Source organism: Chiloscyllium punctatum, chromosome 41 (assembly GCF_047496795.1).
Source record: "Chiloscyllium punctatum isolate Juve2018m chromosome 41, sChiPun1.3, whole genome shotgun sequence".
Classification (NCBI taxonomy): domain Eukaryota; kingdom Metazoa; phylum Chordata; class Chondrichthyes; order Orectolobiformes; family Hemiscylliidae; genus Chiloscyllium; species Chiloscyllium punctatum.
Genome location: NC_092779.1, coordinates 10,972,807 through 10,992,012, shown reverse-complemented (window position 1 = coordinate 10,992,012; position 19,206 = coordinate 10,972,807). Strand labels below are relative to the sequence as shown.

The 19,206-nt window shown below is 42.8% G+C and overlaps 1 protein-coding gene across 1 annotated transcript in view; it reads right to left on the bottom strand.

Annotated features, from left to right (window-relative positions):
• Positions 1-19,206, bottom strand: part of nek11 (NIMA-related kinase 11) — a 286,065-nt gene that overhangs the window by 50,636 nt on the left and 216,223 nt on the right. Inside the window, exon 13 of the mRNA XM_072560362.1 lies at positions 502-635. Coding sequence (XP_072416463.1) covers positions 502-635 — 134 coding nt within the window. The remainder of the gene's footprint in view (positions 1-501; positions 636-19,206) is intronic.

Below are 19,206 nucleotides of genomic sequence, written 5' to 3'. Positions count from 1 at the left end.
TGATCTAGTGTTTATCCTATCAAGCCCTTTTAAAATCTTATTTATCTCAATGAGGTCTTCTAAACTCCAAACAATGTAAAACCAATTTCATTGGACCCTTTAACAAGACCAATTCTCTTATCCCCAGAACCAACCTAGTGAAATATTACTGTTCCACCTTAAAACATGGGGAAACCAAAGCTGCAAGAAATGGTCCAGGTGTGGTCTCACCAAAGCTCTGTACAATTGTAGCAAAAGACTCTCCTAGCCCTTAATCCAATCCCCGTCCACTTGTTACTTCTATCATAGTGTGAATCGTTCCTACCTTCTGACCCTAGCTTTGCTCAGCAACCTCATGATGCAGAGACACACCATCATGTGTTGGACACGTAACCGCTTTAAGCTGTTCTAGTATTTGGTGAAATCATGGCTGGACTGCAACATAATATACAAGCCTCTACCCAGATACTTGGTATTTGTGACTGCGCCTGATGCTTAGATTCCATATGGAATACCACATGCCTGCTCATATGCTCTGCAAGTGGCAAATTCGGTGTCTTCGTCTGAGTCCTTCATCTCCAGGGTTTCATCAGAGCAAGATTCGAAACCATCTTCGTGATAAAATTCTTCTGCTGTTGCAGGGTCTTCTGGGATCTCTGAAACAGAAGATTAAAACAACTCATGAGCTTTCAATTATCCCCTCATAATTCATGCAAGACACGTCTTCCCTCAGACTCCACCTGAATCTGCTTTAATTCCCTTAACTTTCAGTTGTACCCAAATCCTTTGGGATGAATAATTGGCCAAAGAAGATTTTTAGTTTTATTCAGCTGAAGTCCTATATTCCACGCTTTCTGATGAAGTAACATTCTGTTTGTCGACAAACAGCAGCATGTTTTAGCCTCCTGTGTGTGTGTGTGTTTTTCGTCCAATGGTGGGCTTGCTCAGGACTATAGCTAGTGATAAACTGACATTGCGAGAATATGCATCAAAAAGTGTGATGTTGGAAAGGCACAGCAGGTCAGGCAATATCCAAGGAATTCCTGATGAAGACCTTATCCTCAAAACATCGAATCTCCTGCCCCTTGGATGCTGCCTGACCTGCTGTGCTTTTCCAGTGCCAAACGTTTTGACTTTGAGCATCCACAGTCCTCACTTTCTCCCATTGTGAGAACATGCTCCCAAAAGGTAGCTCCACTGTTACAGGATGTCTGGATCTGAAGGCTCTGAGGGACTATACACTAAGGAGCAAACAACTTTCTACTTTACTCTCATTAATATGGAATTAATTATTCCAGCTAGTAACTAATTGATGCCATGGTATCTTCATCACATTAAAAACTTGTCTGTAGGAATGCTGTAGAGTAAGAATATAACTTGCCCTTCAATAGTGCCTTTTAAAACATCAAAGTGGCTAAAAACTTTTGAAGTTACAGTATATCCAAAATGTGCATCACACAGTGAAGGAACGGCGATATATTTCCAAGTCAGGATGGTGAGTGGCTCGGAGGGAAACTTCCTGTGTGTCTGTTGTCCTTGTCCTTCAAGGAGGCAGAGCTTATGGTTTTGGAAGGGTTTGTCAAAGAACAACACATTGAGCTGATAAATGCAGCCCAGATGAGAGCAAGTGCTACACACTGATTCATATCTTGCTATGATTAATGGGGAAAAGGCTGGAGTACTGAAGCCTAAAAAAAAACACATTCAGGAATTTGGCATTAAAATCTGAAGCTAACGTAAAGGTCAGTAACCTTAATTGAGCTGCCTGCCTGGAAACCCCTTCCCTTCGCTTCCCCACCTCTCCATTTTACATATTCAGACCCTTACTTAGCAACAATGAAGAATTTCATGGTTAAATTAACTTGAAGAATACTCAAGGGATGGAGATTTTTTTTAAAGCTCCTTCCCTTGTCAGCTGTTTTCATGAGCTAAACTTATCTTCATTAGAACCGTCTGACCAGGAAACCCATTGGGACATAATTAAACTGCTGCAGAAAGCTTGAGAAAAAGAAGACAGGTGGAGAAAAATGACTTTTGCAGGAACTCGAGTGCATTTTGTACAAACTCAAAATGTGGATTTCAGAAATATTGGGCCCAAATTCGTCCACAAAGCTGTGTCCTTTACTCCCCTTAAATCCATTGGAGAGTATCTATCGTGCAAAGAAAACAAATCAACATTAGTCTGGACTTTCTGGTCTTTGGATGTGTCAGGGTCCTTCACAGATATGGAGGTATTACCTGGGAATTTAAAATATCTGATATCACCTCCTCATCATCCAAACCGTCAAAATCCTCTGAAAATGTTCCCATTTCTACTCCGAGACCGAGATATCAAGTACATTCTGACTTAGTCACCTGGCGAGTTACCCAGGAAATGTTAGGAGAACTGCAACCACTTTCTGCGTGACTATACTATTGATGACTTCCATTGCATCTGCCTTCCAACTCCCTGACAATTCCCAATCACCTAGCAACTCCTCCCCCAACCTTACCCAATGACGCCTTACCTTGGCCCGACTTAGCTACTCCCTCAACCTCTCACCCAGGCAGACGAACTCTCTGACCCACTGAATAATTTCTCAGCACTGACAATAACTGCCTACCCCATGGACTTGCTAACCTCCCCAATACAACCTATCACCTCACTCATGCAGCTCCCACCCTACCCCCTCATAGTCACCTCTCTGAAACAATAAATTAACCACTGAAGCGGCCCAGGGCATTCGGCCTCAGACCTTTGGGTGACTATTCTCCAAGGCTGACTTCGGGACAAGCGACAACGAGCAGAGGCTGATAGCCAAGTTCGATACCCATGGGGATGGCCTCAATGGAAACTTGGGTTTATGTCACACTACAGGTGACGCCATTGCACTATACATTCTCTCACACACATGCACACAAGTGCACACAAACACACTCTTACAGATCCATACACTCACACAGACCCTCTCTCATACCTAAGTTTTCTCTCATATGCTCACACATACACCACCCCCCCCACGCTCACACCCACACATGCACCCTCCCACAGACTTATACCCCATTACACTCACACACATATGTACACTCTCTTACAGACACTCACACCCCTACACACATATGTACACAGAACACACACAGCCACATGATCACACTCACTCTGTCTCCCCTGGATGTACACATATATAGTATATGGGGTGAATTTGTACTTGCAGAATTACATTTAATTTTGCTCAAAAACTGCATAAATCCAGATAACATTTTGTAAATTCCACTTTAGAAATAGAATCAGTCTGAACATTGGGACAGACAGACTTTAACCTCCCACCTTCAATGCAGTATCTGAGCTGAGATAGCACCTATTGTTAAAGCTAAATTGAGAATGTAGCATTAAAAAAGTGCTGGGATTTACACATGAAAGAACCAAAACTAACATGGTCATTCTAAAAGATGAAAGACCTAACAAATAATCCAGTTTTTTACAATATTTCATTTCAGTGGCATCACACTGTAATCTTTTGCTATACATTTTGTGTTGTAGGATCTTATACTCCACAACCATCTGATGAAGGAGCAGCACTCCAAAAGCTAATGCTTACAAATAAACAAAATCCAGAATGTTAGAGTTAATTCATAAAATCTTTACATTGTAGAAACAGGCCATTCGGTCCAATCCGACCCTCCAAATGACATCCCACCAAGACCCACCAACCCTATATCTTATCCCTGTAACCCCACATTTCCCATGGCTAACACATCTAGCCTGCATATCCCTGGGCAATTTAGCATGGTCACCTCACTCTAATCTGCACATCTTTGGATTGTGGGAGGAAACCAGAGCACCCAGGGGAAACCTACACAGACACAGAACATGCAAACTCCACACAATCAGTGGAGGCTGGAATCAAACCCAGGTCCCTGGCGCTGGGAGGCAGCAGTGCTAACCACTGAGTCACCAGGCCATCCCTTTAAAGTGTAGATGCCATTGCAATGTAGGAAACAAATCAGTCAATTTGCACACAGCAAGCTCCCACAAACAACAGTGCAAATGGGAAACGATAATCTGCTTTTGTAATTGAAGGATAAACATTAGACAGGACTTAATGAATAAACTCGAAAGCTCTCCTTCCAAAGAATGAATCTTCAACATTGACCAACTAGACGGTGTAGGTTTAGGATGAGAAGGGAAAAATTTAAAAGGGTCAACTTTTTCACACAGAGGGTGGTGCGTGTAAGGAATGAGCTGCCAGAGGAAGTGGTGAAGGCTGGTACAATTGCAACATTTAAAAGATATCTGGATGGGTATATGAATAGGAAGAGTTTAGAGGGATATGGTTCAAGTGCTGGCAAATCGGACTAGATTAGGTTACGATCTGGTCAGCATGGATAAGTTGGACTGAAGGGTCTGTTTCTGTGCTGTACATCTCTATGACTCTATGACTCTAGAGGACAAATAGACCCTCAGTTTATTCAAAAATTGTGTGCCTCTGACTGTGCAGCAGTCCCTCAGTACTGCAGCATCAGCCTTGACCTTTGCACTCCAAGACCCGAAGTAGGACTTAAACCAAGGCCCCTCTTAACCTAACTCACAATGTGCAGTCAACTGAGTCACAGCTGACATCAGGCTACTGCGTAACGTTGACACTTGCTAATCATTGCTCCTAAATTTTATTTCCATTGAAATCTCCTGGGAGCCTTTTAAAGGTCAATTAAATCAAAGTCACATGATGCTAGGTGGCACCAAATCCATTTTGATCGCTAAGCAAAGTTTCTGCACAGAATTGAACCAAAATCTCATCCACCTTCGAATCATACATTATTTATGCCTGTCAGTTCAATTTTCTTGGTGTGAGACTTTTAAGGTGGCTTCAGTTCAGGGATTGTGGTATTATATTTAATTGTGTCATTGCTTATAACCTGTCATCTTGTTCTAAGCCAGGTATTTATCCAGTTGTCGTGCTTGTTAATTAACACAACATTAAGCACTTTCACTGAGAGTTATTGCACTAGTCTTGCAGGGTCACTGAACTTTATTGTCCTTGGAGCACAGAAACCATCTGCCACTATGTCAATATCACTCAAAGTAAAATTTAAAAATTGCTCCTCACTATACAACTTCTGTTGTGCCTGCTGACCTGAAATCAGAGGCATTGCAGAATAACAGAATAATGATTTGCAAACTATTCACAGCAAAAAACAGTACACATTCATCCCAACTGGTCTGTGCTGGTGACTATGCAACTGCTGAGCATCTTACATCTAACCCCATCAACATATCCTCCTATTCCTTGACAAAAAATAGAAATTGTTGGAAAAGCTCAGCAGGTCTGGCAGCATCTGTGGAGAGAAATCAGAGTTAATGTTTCAGGTCGAGTGATCCTTCCTCCTATCTTTTTCTACTTCTTACATTTGTCTACCTTTCCTTTCATATATTTATGAAATCTGCCTGAATATGGTAACAAGTTCCATATTCTCTAAGTGAAGGAGTTTCTCCTGAAAGGATTTATCAGTGACCATCTTATACTTACAGCCTTTGGTTCTGGTCACACTCAGAAGTGGAATTAGTTTTTCTACCTCAACCTTCTCGATTCCTTTACATAATCTTATAGACTGGAATAAAATCAAAATATTGCGGATGCTGAAAATCTGAAACAAGTACAGAGAATGCTGGAGGAACTTGGTAGGTGTGGCAGCATGTGTGGAGAGAAAGCAGAGTTAACATTCGGGGTGACCCTGCTTCAGAACAGAGTTAATGTTTCAAATCCAGTCTGACTCTTCCTCAGAATTCTCAGAAAAAAACTCTTCTTTTATTCTCTCTCCACAGATGCTGCCATATCGGCTGAGTTTCTCTGTATTTGTTTATAACCTTATCGACTGCCATCAGTGGTCCTTCTGCATTCCCTTTCCAAGACAAGACAGCTCCAGCCTCTCAATAGGTAAAAGCTGTCAGTTCCTGTTATCATTCTAATCAATATTGTATGTGCTTCTGTGTTTTTTTTAAATATAGAGACCAGACCTTTTTACGTTAGTCAGCAAAACAAATTTCAATGCAAATTCAGCACCAAATCTCGGTTAATAATATATGACACATTTCACCAAATGATAAATGTTGGGAAAAGGGAAGAGTGACAGGACATCATAAATAAAGAAACCCCTTAATAAGAAAACAGAGAGGATCAGGTAAAGATTGAGGGACAGAACTAGTCTCTCAGCCAAAAACGCAGGCATAAATCTGAGACCAGCGAAGTTCAGAGCCATGGTCTATAAGGAGTATAGACATCCCCCCTCCATTAGAGAGAGCCAATTGGACATATATAGCGCAAGGATATCCACTGTACCAGTGGGGAGTAAGGAGGAAAGGCAGTGTATACGTGAACTACCACAGCCAGCATAGGGATTGAACCTGTGCTGTGGCCTTACCTGAGATCAATGCAATTGTGCAAAACAGGAATAAAGGATATGGGTGAAGGCAGTCGAGTGGAGTTAAGGTACTATTCCGTGATGGCCTGATGGAGTGGTGAAACAACTTCAAGAGGCTGAATAATGCAATTGTGTTCCCATGTGCTGAAACTGTCAGTTCCAGAATAATAAAACAAACAACGACAGATGCTGAAGGTCTGTAATGAAAACGGAAGTCACTGGAGAAACTCAGCAGGTCTGGCAGCTGTGGAGAGAAAGCAGAGTTCTTCAGAAAATATTTGCAACAAAAAATAACAGGGCATTCTGAAAAAGGGTCACTGACTTGAAACGTTGACTCAGCATTCTCTCCACAGATGCTACCAGATATGCTGAGTTTTTCTAGCAATTTCTGTGTTTGATTGGTTCCAGAGTCTGACCAGAGAACTTTTTATCCACTGATGGGAAGGTTTCGGTGTTGGACTGGGGTGGCTGAGGTCAGAAGTCACATGACACCAGGTTATAGTCCAACAAGTTTATTTGAAATCACTAGCTTTCAGAGCGCTGCTCCTTCGTCTGGTGAAGTCAGTTCATCCGATGAAGGGACAGCTTACGAAAGCTTGTGACTTCAAACCTGTTGAACTGTAACCTGGTGTCATGTGACTTCTGACCTTCTCTATCCAATGATTGAGATTAGTTGTATAAAATCCTTTCTATAGAGCTCTCCTTTCAATTACAACTCATTTAATTAATCCCAAATCCTCCTGTGAGCACAATATTTTTCAAAGTTGATTAAGGGATATCTAGGAGTACAGGGTAAATGACTCCTGTGAGTTAAAAGTGACAATGCTTTAATAAGCTTTGTGATTTGTTATCATGGGATTTATAGTTGTATCTTCAAAAAAAGCCTCAAGTGACATGAGATGTCTGTTTGGCAAGGAGATTAAGGATTAGGATCACAGAATCTTTCACAGCATAGAAGGAAGCCATTTGGCCAATCAAATCCACTCAAGTCAGAGAATGAAGACTGAAACAATTACACAGAGAATGCTGGAGAAATTTGGCAGCAACTGTGGAGGGAAAGCAAAGTTAATGTTTCAGGTCCAGCGACCCTTCTTCGGGAGCTTTGAATGATGAGGAGATGCCTGTGTTGGACTGGGGTGGACAAAGTTAAAAATCACACAATACCAGGTTATAGTCCAACAGGTTTATTTGGAAGAGGTGGTACGTGTAATAAAGACAGGGTGAGGAGAAAGAAGGGTAGGTTAGGTGGAGATAAAGCCCAGAGGCAGAGAACAGCAGTTGGGCAGACAATGGGATGGATTATGGTGAGTTGAGAATATAGAACATAGAACATAGAACAGTACAGCACAGAACAGGCCCTTCAGCCCACGATGTTGTGCCGACCATTGATCCTCATGTAAGGTAAACCTAATGTGTGAACCCTCAAATTTCTGTGACCATATGCATGTCCAGTAGTCTCTTAAATATCCCCAATGACCTCGCATCCACAACTGCTGCTGGCAACGCATTCCATGCTCTCACAACTCTCTGCATAAAGAACCCGCCTCTGACATCCCCTCTATACTTTCCACCAAACAGCTTAAAACTATGACCACTCGTGTTAACAATTTCTGCCCTGGGAAAAAGTCTCTGGCTATCAACTCTATCTATGCCTCTCATTATCTTGTACAGAAGAGCTGATAATAGGGCCTATTAGTTGGTGCAAGTGGTTGGCTGTGATGAAGGCAGCCAATATGATGACAGTGCTTGGGGTGTGGGGTGGGTAAAGGACATGGAAGAAGGTGTTCATGCTCTAAGATTATTGAACGCAATATTGAGTCCTGAAGGCTACAGGGTCCCCAGATGGAAAATAAGATACAGATCTTCCAGCTTGCACTGAGCTTCACTGGAGCACAACAGCAAGCCTGAGACATAAGGATGTTGGCCAGGGAACACAGTGGTCAGTTGAAATGGTGGGCAACTAAAAGGTCTTTTTTAGAAACAGAGTGTATGTGCTCTGCAAAGCAATCAGCCAGTCAGAATTTCATCTGCCCAATGTAGAGGAGTCCACATTGTGAGCAGCAAATGCGGTGACGTGCAGGTAAATCACTGCTTCACCTGGGAGGTGTATCTGGAGCCTTGGATGTTGAGGAGGGAGGAGATAACAGGCAATTGTTACACCTTCCGTGATTGCAGGGGAAGGGGTCATGGGGTGGTGTTGGGAGGGGAGGGAATATGTATCTGGTGGTGGTATCCCACTGGAGATGGCAGAAATGGTGGCCAAGGATACTTTGGATGTGAATGCTGGTGGAATGGTGGATGAGGACAAGAGGGACCCTGTCACTGTTGTGAATAGGAAGAGAGGGGGTGAGGGCAATGGAGGGGGGAGATGGGTTGAACCCAGCAGAAGGCCCAGTCAACTGTGGTGCTGGGGAATCCTTGGATGTGGAAGAAGGTGGACATTTCAGAGGCCTCCATGTTGAAGTTGGCATTATTGAAACAGATGTGATGGAGACTGAGGAGCTAGGAGAATGGAATGGAGTCTTTACAGGAAGCAGGGTGCGAGGATGTATAGTCAGGGTAACTGTGGGAGTCAGTGGGTTTACAGTGAATATCGGTGGCCAGCCTATCCCCAGAAATAGAAACAGAAATATCGAGGAAGGGAAAAAAAACGTCAGAGATGAAGACCAGGTGAAGGTGAGAGCAGGGTGGTAATTGGAAGCAAAATTGATAGATTTTTATTCCAGACAAAAGAGGAAAGTACACCGATGATACCATCAATATACCAGAAAAAGAGTTGTCGATGGAGACCAGAATACAACTGGAATAAGGAATGTTCTACGTACCCCACAAAGAGACAGGCATCACTGGGGCCCATGTGGGTACCCATGGCCACCCTCTGACCTGAAGATAGAGAGCGGAGTTAAAAGGGAAGTTGTTCAGGGGAAGGAAGGGCTCGGCCAGGCAGAACAGAGTGGTGGTGGGGGGGTGGGATGGTTCAGAATGAAGACTGTGAGATGGAGTATAGATCCAGATCACCCATTGATCAGATTGAATCGCAGAATAGGTTCGAGGGTTGGAAATGCACACAACTGTCCCTGGTATTCACATAAAACCTAACACACTGTGTGGCTGAGTGCTGAAGATTGAAAGTGCACTGAATTAATCAGCTGAAGCCATAATCTTAGAAGTTAAAGTAAGCTGATAGATATCCCTACCCCCTCCCTACTCTATATTTTACATATTCAAGTCCATCTCTAACATTTATGAAGAATTTTATGGTAAAATTAACTGGAAGAATATTCGATGGATGGTAATATTTTTAACACCCTTCTCTTGACAGCTGATTTTATGAGTTAAACTTGTCTTCATTAGAAATGTCTGACCAGGAAACCAGTTGGGAATTAATTAAGCTGATGCAAAACCCTTCAGAAAAACAAAGGGAAGAAGAGAAAACTTACATTCTGGTTAAAAAAAAGCAGTTCTCCCAAGCCATTCCCTCTGATGAACAGTGTTGTGGATGAGACAATGCAGCAATCAGTTTAATTTACTAAGTGCAAATTTGTAACATATTCTTTTGTGAGGCAACAGTTTTAGATTAAATCTGCTAATTCTCCAGGCACTTAACTCAGTTTATACACTTCCAGTATCTCTGCTTGTTACTTTCCCTGGGATTATCTCAGTACCATTAGCTCTCCAGATTGAGAAACTTGCAATTGAGTCCAACCATCCAGAGACATTACACCTCAATGTGTCACACAACATCAACAATTGCTGGCATTTACATAGCACCTTTAATGAAGCCAAAAGTCTCAAGAAGTTTCACAGCACTATTTTAGAGTCCCACAGCACGGAAACAGAACCTTTCAATTCAACCAGTCCACTTTGAGCATGTTTCCAAACTAAACTAATCCCACCTTGGTCAATATCCCTTCAAACATTTCTTATTCATAAACCTGTCCAAATGTCTTTCAAACGTTGTAACCTGTACCTGCATCCACCATTTCCTCTGGGAGTTCATTCCACACATGAACCACTGTCTATGTAAAACAATTGCCCTTCACATCTTTCAAAATCTTTTTTCCTTTTATCTTTATGCCCTTTAATCTTGAAATTGAAAGTGAAATTAAATTTAGAACTAAATTAAATTAATTATGATTAAAAAAAAATGAAACTTGCCATAATTTGGCTAAGGGTTCTTTTCCCTCTGTGGGTCGGTTTTCTTGTCACAAACTTACCTCAGTAATTAACTGTCACATTACAATGGCGCCATCCTCGTCCAATGCTAGCCTAATTCTCCCATTGGCTGGAGCTGGGGTATTCACCAATGCCCGGAATACCCAGCATCCCTGGGGGCGGGCACCATCTTGAAAACACAGTTTGTCCAGAGCTGCTTTGCAGTGGTCAGTGGCATCTGCCTGGAAATGGCAGGCACAGGGAAATGGGCACACTGCTTGGTGGGCAGGGACATGGAGCCCCCGGGGATGGTGCGGAGGACAGACATTGTCTTCCTCCGGGAGCAGCAGAGGAGTCCATGACAGCAGAGCCATCCAGCCTGGTCTGAGCTCGCCACGGGGAGGCGGGGGGGTCTCGGTCACCTTGAGTACTTGCTCCACTCTGCGAGGGGAAATACCACCATCTTCTCTCTGCCAACCCCTCACACTCACTCTATCTGAATTACTGCACACACCTCCCACTGAGGCCCACACACTCTGTCCCCTCTCTCGCTCTCATTAGCCCAACCACCTCCCGGATACTTTCAACCCCGCATGCCCTCTGCACTGTCTAGCTACTTGCGTGGGACAGCACCTCAGCTTTCCACCTTCTTTTGAGGCTAAGGTGCCTCCCCCCCTGATGGTATGAACCAATTCAATTCCTTTCCCTTACAGCTTCAATGGTTCTGATCAGCATTGCACACAATCTTTAAGGTGTGTTCTGTTATTGAGCTCTACATTACCCTCCGGTTGATACTTTACTGGTCTCAGATTGAAGCCTAGAGCTAAATTACTTTCAAGATGATTCTGAAACAAGTTTATTTCACTACATACTCAAACCACATTTTTTGGAGAAAGGAATAATAGAATCGTAGAATCCCCGTAATGTGGCAGCAGACCATTCGGCCCATCAAGTCCACACTGCCCCTCCAAAGAGCATCCCACTCAAGCCACGCTTTATCTCTGTAACCCTGCATTTCCCATGGCTAATCCACTTAACCTGCACTTTCCTACACACTATGGGCAACTTAACATGACCAACCCACTAATCCTGCACATTTTTGGACTGTGGGAGGAAACCAGAGCACCTGGAGCAAACACACGCAGATACAGGGAGAACGTGCAAACTCCATACAGACAGTCGCCCGAGGCTAGAAACAACCCCGGGACGCTGGTGCTGTGAGGCAGCAGTGCTAACCACTGAACCATCAGGCTACCCTATTATTATTATTATGCCTATTTATAATTTTTACAAAATGGAGTTCATTGCAACATTTAAGAGCCATTTGGATGGGTATATGAATAGGAAGGGTTTGGAGGGATATGGGCCGCGTGCTGGCAGGTGGGTCTAAATTGGGTTGGGATATCTGGTTGGTGTGGATGGGTTGGACCGAAGAGTCTGTTTCCATGCTGTACATCTCTATGACCCTATGACTCTATTTCACAAGTGAATTATTGGGGAGACATTGCCATGGTGGTAAAATCAGTAGACCAGTAACCCAAAGGCGTAGGCAAAGGCTCTGTGGAAAAATGGTCCAAATTCAATCATGGAAGATGGGGAAATTCAAATTCAGTCTAAAGACAGCCATGTGACACTATTAATTGCTGATTAATCTGATTCACCAATGTCCTCCAGGGAAGAAAATTTGCCATTATTACCCCATGTGACTCCAGACTCACAGCAAAATAGTTGACTCTGAACAGCCCTCTGGGCATTTAGTAATGCTGGCGTAGTCAGCAGTTTCCTCCACCCATGATTGAAGTTAAAAGACTGCATAATTGTCATTATTAACCTTAATTATTAACATTATTTCGTTCATTGCCATACTGTAATAACTGGGCATGGTTGATGATCAGTGAATTATCATTTCCTGATCTCTTTCAGCTTCCCTTGCAGTTTGTCCTCAGTTCTTTCCTTCCATTCTGGGCTTCCGTTCTGGATTTTACATTCCGTAGTTGTACTCAGCAGCAGACTCCGATCTGGTTCTTTCTGGAACTAGGTGAAAGTGAGGACTGCAGGTGCTGGAGATTAGACTCAAGAATGTGGTGCTGGAAAAGAACATCAGGTCAGGCAGCATTGGAGGAGCAGGAGAATTAACGTTTCGGGCTTAAGCCCTTCATCAGGAATGAGGCCATTCTTTCTGGAACTTTTTTCTGGAACTGCACAGCTACTGGATGGTACTTGCAATCCATTCCAAAGAGCTGCTCTAGAATTAAGAGTCAACACTGATGTCTGGGAGACAGCAATGATTCCCATCCCCACACTTTGTATGAAGTTTGAACATTCTCCCAGTGTCTGCATAGGTTTCCTCCCACTGTCCAAAGATGTGCAGGTTCGGGTGAATTGGCCATGCTAAATTGCCCATAGTGTTCAGGGATGCACAGGTTAGGGGCATTAGTCAGGGGTAAATGTAGAGTAATAGGGTAGGGGTGCGATTCTGGGTGGGATACTCTTTGGAGGGTCAGTGAGATTGGTTGGGCCGAATGGCCTGTTTCCACACTGCAGGGATTAAATGAAAATGAGAACTTGTTGCATGTTAGAAGAAAGCAAGTAACTTGAATTAATCTATGCTCAATTCAGAAGAATGAACTATGCTGAGAAGCAAATCTGTTGAGACCAAAAACAGGAAAGTTTTTTTCTCAATTCTCCCATTATTTGAATTCATTGCCACTTGTTTGTGTGTTCAGACTGGTTCCTGTTATAAAACAGCTCACTCTTCCAATCTCTGATTCTTCCCCCCACAGGTTAGGTCTCAAGGTAAAATCTGTCAAGTCTGCATGCCAGGTAAAAAGCTCAAAATAAGATAGATGTTGCAAAGGCCAAAGACTTAACCTTTTTTTTAACTCTCAGTTATTTTGTAAAACACATTTAAAAAAAGCAATCCCCATTATAGGAAGAATGCAATTGCAGAGAGAGTGCAGAGGAGATTCAGCAGGAGATAGCCTGGGCTGGAGCGATTCAGCGACGAAGGGAAACTGACTGGTTGAGGTTGTTTTCCTCAGGACAGAGAAGGCTGAGAGGAGGACCTGACTGAGGTGTATGAAGTTCTGAGGGTCACAGGCAGGGTAGATGGTGAGCATATTTCCACTCAGAGGGCACAGTTTAACGATAAGGAGCAGGGAGGATTTGAGAAGATTTGAGGATTTTTGTTTCATCCAGAGCGTGGTAGTTATCTATAACTCACCGCCTAAAAGGATAGTAGACGTAAGAACTAGACACTAACAAGACATTTAAAAACAATTTTGATGAAAACCTGAAAGGCTTCAATATTCAAGGCTGTAGGCCAAGTGCTGGAAAATGGAATTGGAATTGATGGATGCTTGATGACAAGCACAGATATGATGGACTGAAGGGCCCAAGTCACTACTGTAAAAGCTCTATGGCTCCATATAGGTATACTTTTTCACAAGTACACAATCCAGTGACCAAAATTGCCTCTAGAAACTTCACTGTGCCTCCTTTAGCATCATAGGATCCCTCCAGTGCAGCCCATGGAGACCACACCGACCCTCCAATCCAAACCCAACACCCAACCCTATCCCTGCATTCCCCATGGACAATCCATATGTCCCTGAACACTGTGGGCAATCTAGCTTGGCCAATCCACCTAACCTGCACATATTTGGACAATTCAAGGAAACCGGAGCACCCTGAGGAAACCCACGCAAACACAGGGAGAATGTGCAAATTCCACACCCGAGACTGGAATTGAACCCAGGTCACTGGTGCTATGAGGCAGCAGTGCTAACCACTGAGCCACTATGTCATCCTTTTCTTTTCTTTATTCTTGGGATTTGGGCATTGTTGGCAAAGCCACCATTTATTGCCCATCCCTGAATGTCCCTTAATCTAAGTGGTTTATTAGGGCCATTTCAAGGAGGAGTTAAGAGTCAACCACATTGCAGTGGATCTCAAGTCAGATGCAGACCAGACTAGAAGAAGATGGCAGATTTCCCTCCCTGAAGGATATGAGTGAATCACCACACGGGTTTACAACAATGGACAATAGATTGACAAACATATAATAAACAGCCTGCAGAAATTGCTGGTGATACTCAAGCAGGTCTGGCAGCATCTATCACAAGAAAGCAGGGTTAACATTCCAAGTCTGGTGACTCTTCTGAATTTTTTGTTTTATTTGTCATAAACCACCCATTTCATATCATTTTTCATCCTCAGTTTCTTGTCAGAAAAATTACTGATGTGAGTTGGTAAGAACTGGGAGCAGGAGGAGGCCATTCAGCCCCTCAAGCCTGCCCCGCCATTTTATATGACCATCACCTTGGCCTAAACTCCACTTCCCTGCCCACTCCCTATTGCCCTTTAACCCTTCACTAATTAAAAACATGTCTATCTCCTCCTTAAAATGACTCAGCGTCCCAGCATCAATTGTACTCTGGGATAGTCATAGGGTTGAAGAGACATAGAGTCATACAGCATGGAAATAGACCCTACGGTCCAACCAGTCCATACCGACCATGTTCCAAAACTTAAACTTGTCCCACCTGCCTGCGCTTGGCCCATATCCTTCCAAACCTTTCCTATTCATGAACTTATCTAAATGTCTTTCAAATGTTGTAACTGTACATGCATCCACCACTCTCTCTGGTCATTTCATTCCACACACAAACCCTCTGTGTGAAACAAGTTGCTCCTCATGTCCTTTTTAAATTTTTCTCCTCGCACCTTAAAAATATGCCCCCTAGTTTTGAACTCCCCCACCCTAGGGGAAAGACCCTTGTTATTCACCTTATCAATCCCTCTCATGATTTTATAAACCTCAATAAGCTCACCCCTCAACCTCCTACGCTCCAGTGAATTTCCACAGATTCCTAACCATTTGAAAGAAGTAACTTCTCCTCATCTCTGTTTTAAACCTGTAAACCCCTTAGCTTAAAACTATGACCTCTCATTCTAGTTTGCCTTATATGAGGAAACATTCTCTCTACGTCTACTTTGTCAATCCCCTTTAGTATCTATTAAGCCTCTTATATCTTGTACATACATTGTTCCACTAGTTAATATGATATTTTCAACATTTTGTGATACAGTAATTTGATTAACTCCTAATAATCGATCAAATCTGGCATCAGATTACTGCTTGATTGGCTCAAGATTTATTTTTCATCTGTGTTTGATTAGAAACAAGAGATAAACCTGACCTCGCCACAACATGAATATCAGATACCAGACCAATTGCAGACCTCCCAGGGGCAGTGTCGTGGCTCAGTGGCTAGCACTGCTGCCTCACAGTACCAGGGATGCAGGTTCAATTCCCACTTCAGGCAACTATCTGTGTGGAGTTTGCACATTCTCCCTGTGTCTGCACAGGTTTACTCTAGGTGGTCTGGTTTCCTCCCACAATCCAAAGATGTGCAGATCAGGTGAATTGGCCATGCTAAATTGTCCATAGTGTTAGGTGCATTAGTCAGGGGTAAATATAGGGTAGGAGAATGGGTCTGGGTGGGTAACTCTTCGGAGGGTCGGTGTGGACTTGTTGGGCCGAAGGGCCTGTTTCCATACTGCAGGGATTCTAATCTAATTGTGAACAGGCAGACACAATGTGTGGCTTCAAGCCAGCATTAAAAAAATACAGTGATTATTTTTAAGGCAATAAATTAATTTGAAATATCAGGAGATGTTATTATATTACTGCAGCACATTAATGCTCTTATTAACTGTGTTAAGAATACAAAAAATTGTAACTGCTAGAATTTGGGATTGTTTCCTTAGTTTAATGTAAAATGGAGTGATGAAGTAGCCATGAGTTCTGAGTTCTGTCTGGATGGTTTGGTTGTCATGGGGACAGTGGGGATCAGATTGATTTCTCAGAAATAAGGTGCTGATAAGTTCACACTTGTACACAATGGTAACTGTAGTGATGAGAGCAATGTCAGCCAGGCAGATCTTATAGAATATGCGTGTCCTAACTGTGACTGTTAACCTGCTCTAATCAGGGAGACCTGGCTGACAGGTATAAACAGGACCATACACACAACACGGGTGCTGGGGAAAAAAATACGTTAGGCGGCAGTGTGGGAGCAGAGAGAGAAAATGTAAACAGGAGTGTCAGAGGTTCTGTTCACACTGAAAAAAAATAATAAGCAGGACCGTCATGGGGCTCTGTTCGCTACAGGAACTGTCTCTGAGCTAGCTGGGTCAGTGTCTTGTACTATGCACATGTAACTAACGGGTGACTCAATGATGGGATACCAGCTTTCATGGAGTTAATTCAGTAACAGCAATTGCAATTGTTCACAGTGCAGTTGGTAGTGGGTGGCCTGTTGGTCTCACAGGAAGCTGTTAGGAATGTAAAGTTTTATAAGTGGTTATGCTTCAGACTATATGTATAGTTCTAGGATAGAATGGAGTTTGGGACTAGATTCTGGCCTGGATTCAGAGCCCATTTTATTTACTTTGCCGTTCGATAGGAAGTCATTGCAGAGTCTCAGGTTGGGGGCTTTCTGAGATATCGCTGAAACTCCCAGACATAAGTCAATATGTAGCCATTGGAGAAGCGAACAGCTGGTAGCAGAGAAAGTCAATCTTGCAGCAAACAGACTGATAGTATTGTTCTCCGACTAAGTAGAACATTGTGCTCAAGTGAAGAAGTCAAGTTTGTGCGAATCAAATCAAGCTGAAGGATTCACCTAGCGTAGCCTGCAAGAGAAGCCATCTCGAGAATAGTTCTTAGAAAAAGTCATTTCTGGGATTATAAGTAAATAGGAAAGCAAAGAGAAAACAGGCTCTTTGGCCCCAGAGTAAAATTGAACTGGTTCTGAGAGAATAAAGCCACCGCCTAAGGGTCAGTGTAAATTATAATCATAGAGGGATATCATGGGGAATATCTAGTCTATAATTTAAATTATCTTCTGAGCAGCATTTAGACAATTTTTGAGGGTTTTTTTGCTACAGTAAATGTCTTAAAAGTGAAATCTTGTCATGTGACTCTTTTAGTCAGTGGAAGTTCCAATTTCTTCTTAAAATGATTAGTCTTTGCAGAAATCATAATGTTAAATTGACCCCAACATGAGATTCCTGAAACCTGTTCCACTCTTTGAAGCTTTCAGTTATAGTTGTGTTGTTTCACCCTCACCCATCTATTTCTGGACACTTAGAATCATAGAATCCCTACAGAGTGGAAGCAGGCCATTCAGCCCATTATGTTCACACAGGGTCCTCTGAAGAGCATCCTACCCAGACCACCCAGATCCATCCCCATAACCCTGGATTTCCCATGGCTAATCCATCTAGCCTGTACATCCCTGGACACTATAGCCAATTTAGTATGGTCAATCCACCCGACCTGCACATCTTTGAATAATGGGAGGAAACCAGAACACCCCAAGGAAACCCACGCAGATACAGGGAGGATGTGCAAACTCCACACAGACAGTCGCCCGAGGCTGGAATCGAATCCAGGTCCCTGGTGCTGTGAGGCACCGTGCCACCCATTAGCTTAAAACAATTTCTTCTAAAAGCTCAGCAGCCAAAATGGTTAAACTTAGTTGTTTTAGTTAAACATTATCATTAAATTTATTCATTACCAGTTGATGTTACCCATTTGTGACTGAGAGGTTTTACCTATTTTAAACAAACTGTCACTCAGCAGCAGCAGAAGGTATTAATTTGTTTGCATTACTATCTTTTGCATGTACAATTGTCATCTTACAGGAATACTTTGGCAACTGTGCACAATACAATGTATAATAAGCCAGTCTATAATAGTTATGCAGCACTTTCTTATGCATTGTTTTGATTTTGTTTGATTGGAGGATTTCGCTTGCAGTTTGATCTGCAGTGTGAAAACTTCAAAAATAGATTCCCAAGAGGAACTGTGGGTCTGTTTCCTGTAACAGCCTTTCTCATTTCTTAAAAAAAATAAAGTAAATAGTGCTAATAAAATCTCTGGGGTAGAGAGTTTATCCTTCATTTTCTTCCTCTTTGATGAACAGAACTCCACTCGAATAGCTAGGGATTTAGTTTTATTGGTAATGAAATTCCATCTGGATCCTGGAGTGATCAGATTTAAAGTTGCAGCCTTTAAAAAAGGACAGTCCTTGCTTGGCCCTTTTTGCTTGAGAAAGATAATGGTGCAGCAGTAATATCTCTCAGGATAGCAATCCCCACATCAAGACTGATGCTCTGGAAAGATAAGGGTTCAAGCTGTACCTATAGCAGGCTGTAAAACTTTAATGCAAAATTGGATCAGGAATGTAAAGCTAGTCTCAGCCACGGTGATTGTGAAGCTAACACTAATTGTTGTAAAAACCCACTAATGTCCTTGAGGGAGGGAAATCAGGCATCCTTACCTGGTCTGGCCTACATGTGACTCCAGCCCCGCAACAATGGGGTTGACTCTTAACTGCCCCTCTGAAAGTGCCCAACAAGGCACTCAACTCAATGCAGTTAGGGATAGCTAACAGATGACAGCCTTGCCAATGGTGCCCACACCCATGAAAGACTAACTGGTCACATTGCTCAGGATTTTAAACATTTATCCATAGGGTTTTGGTGTCACTAGCTGAGCCAGCATTTACTGTTCATCCCTAGTTGTCCCTTGGGAAGATGGTGAGGGTGGAACAGTTGCCTTTTTTAACTGGCATAAATCCACTTGGTGTAGGGACAGCCACA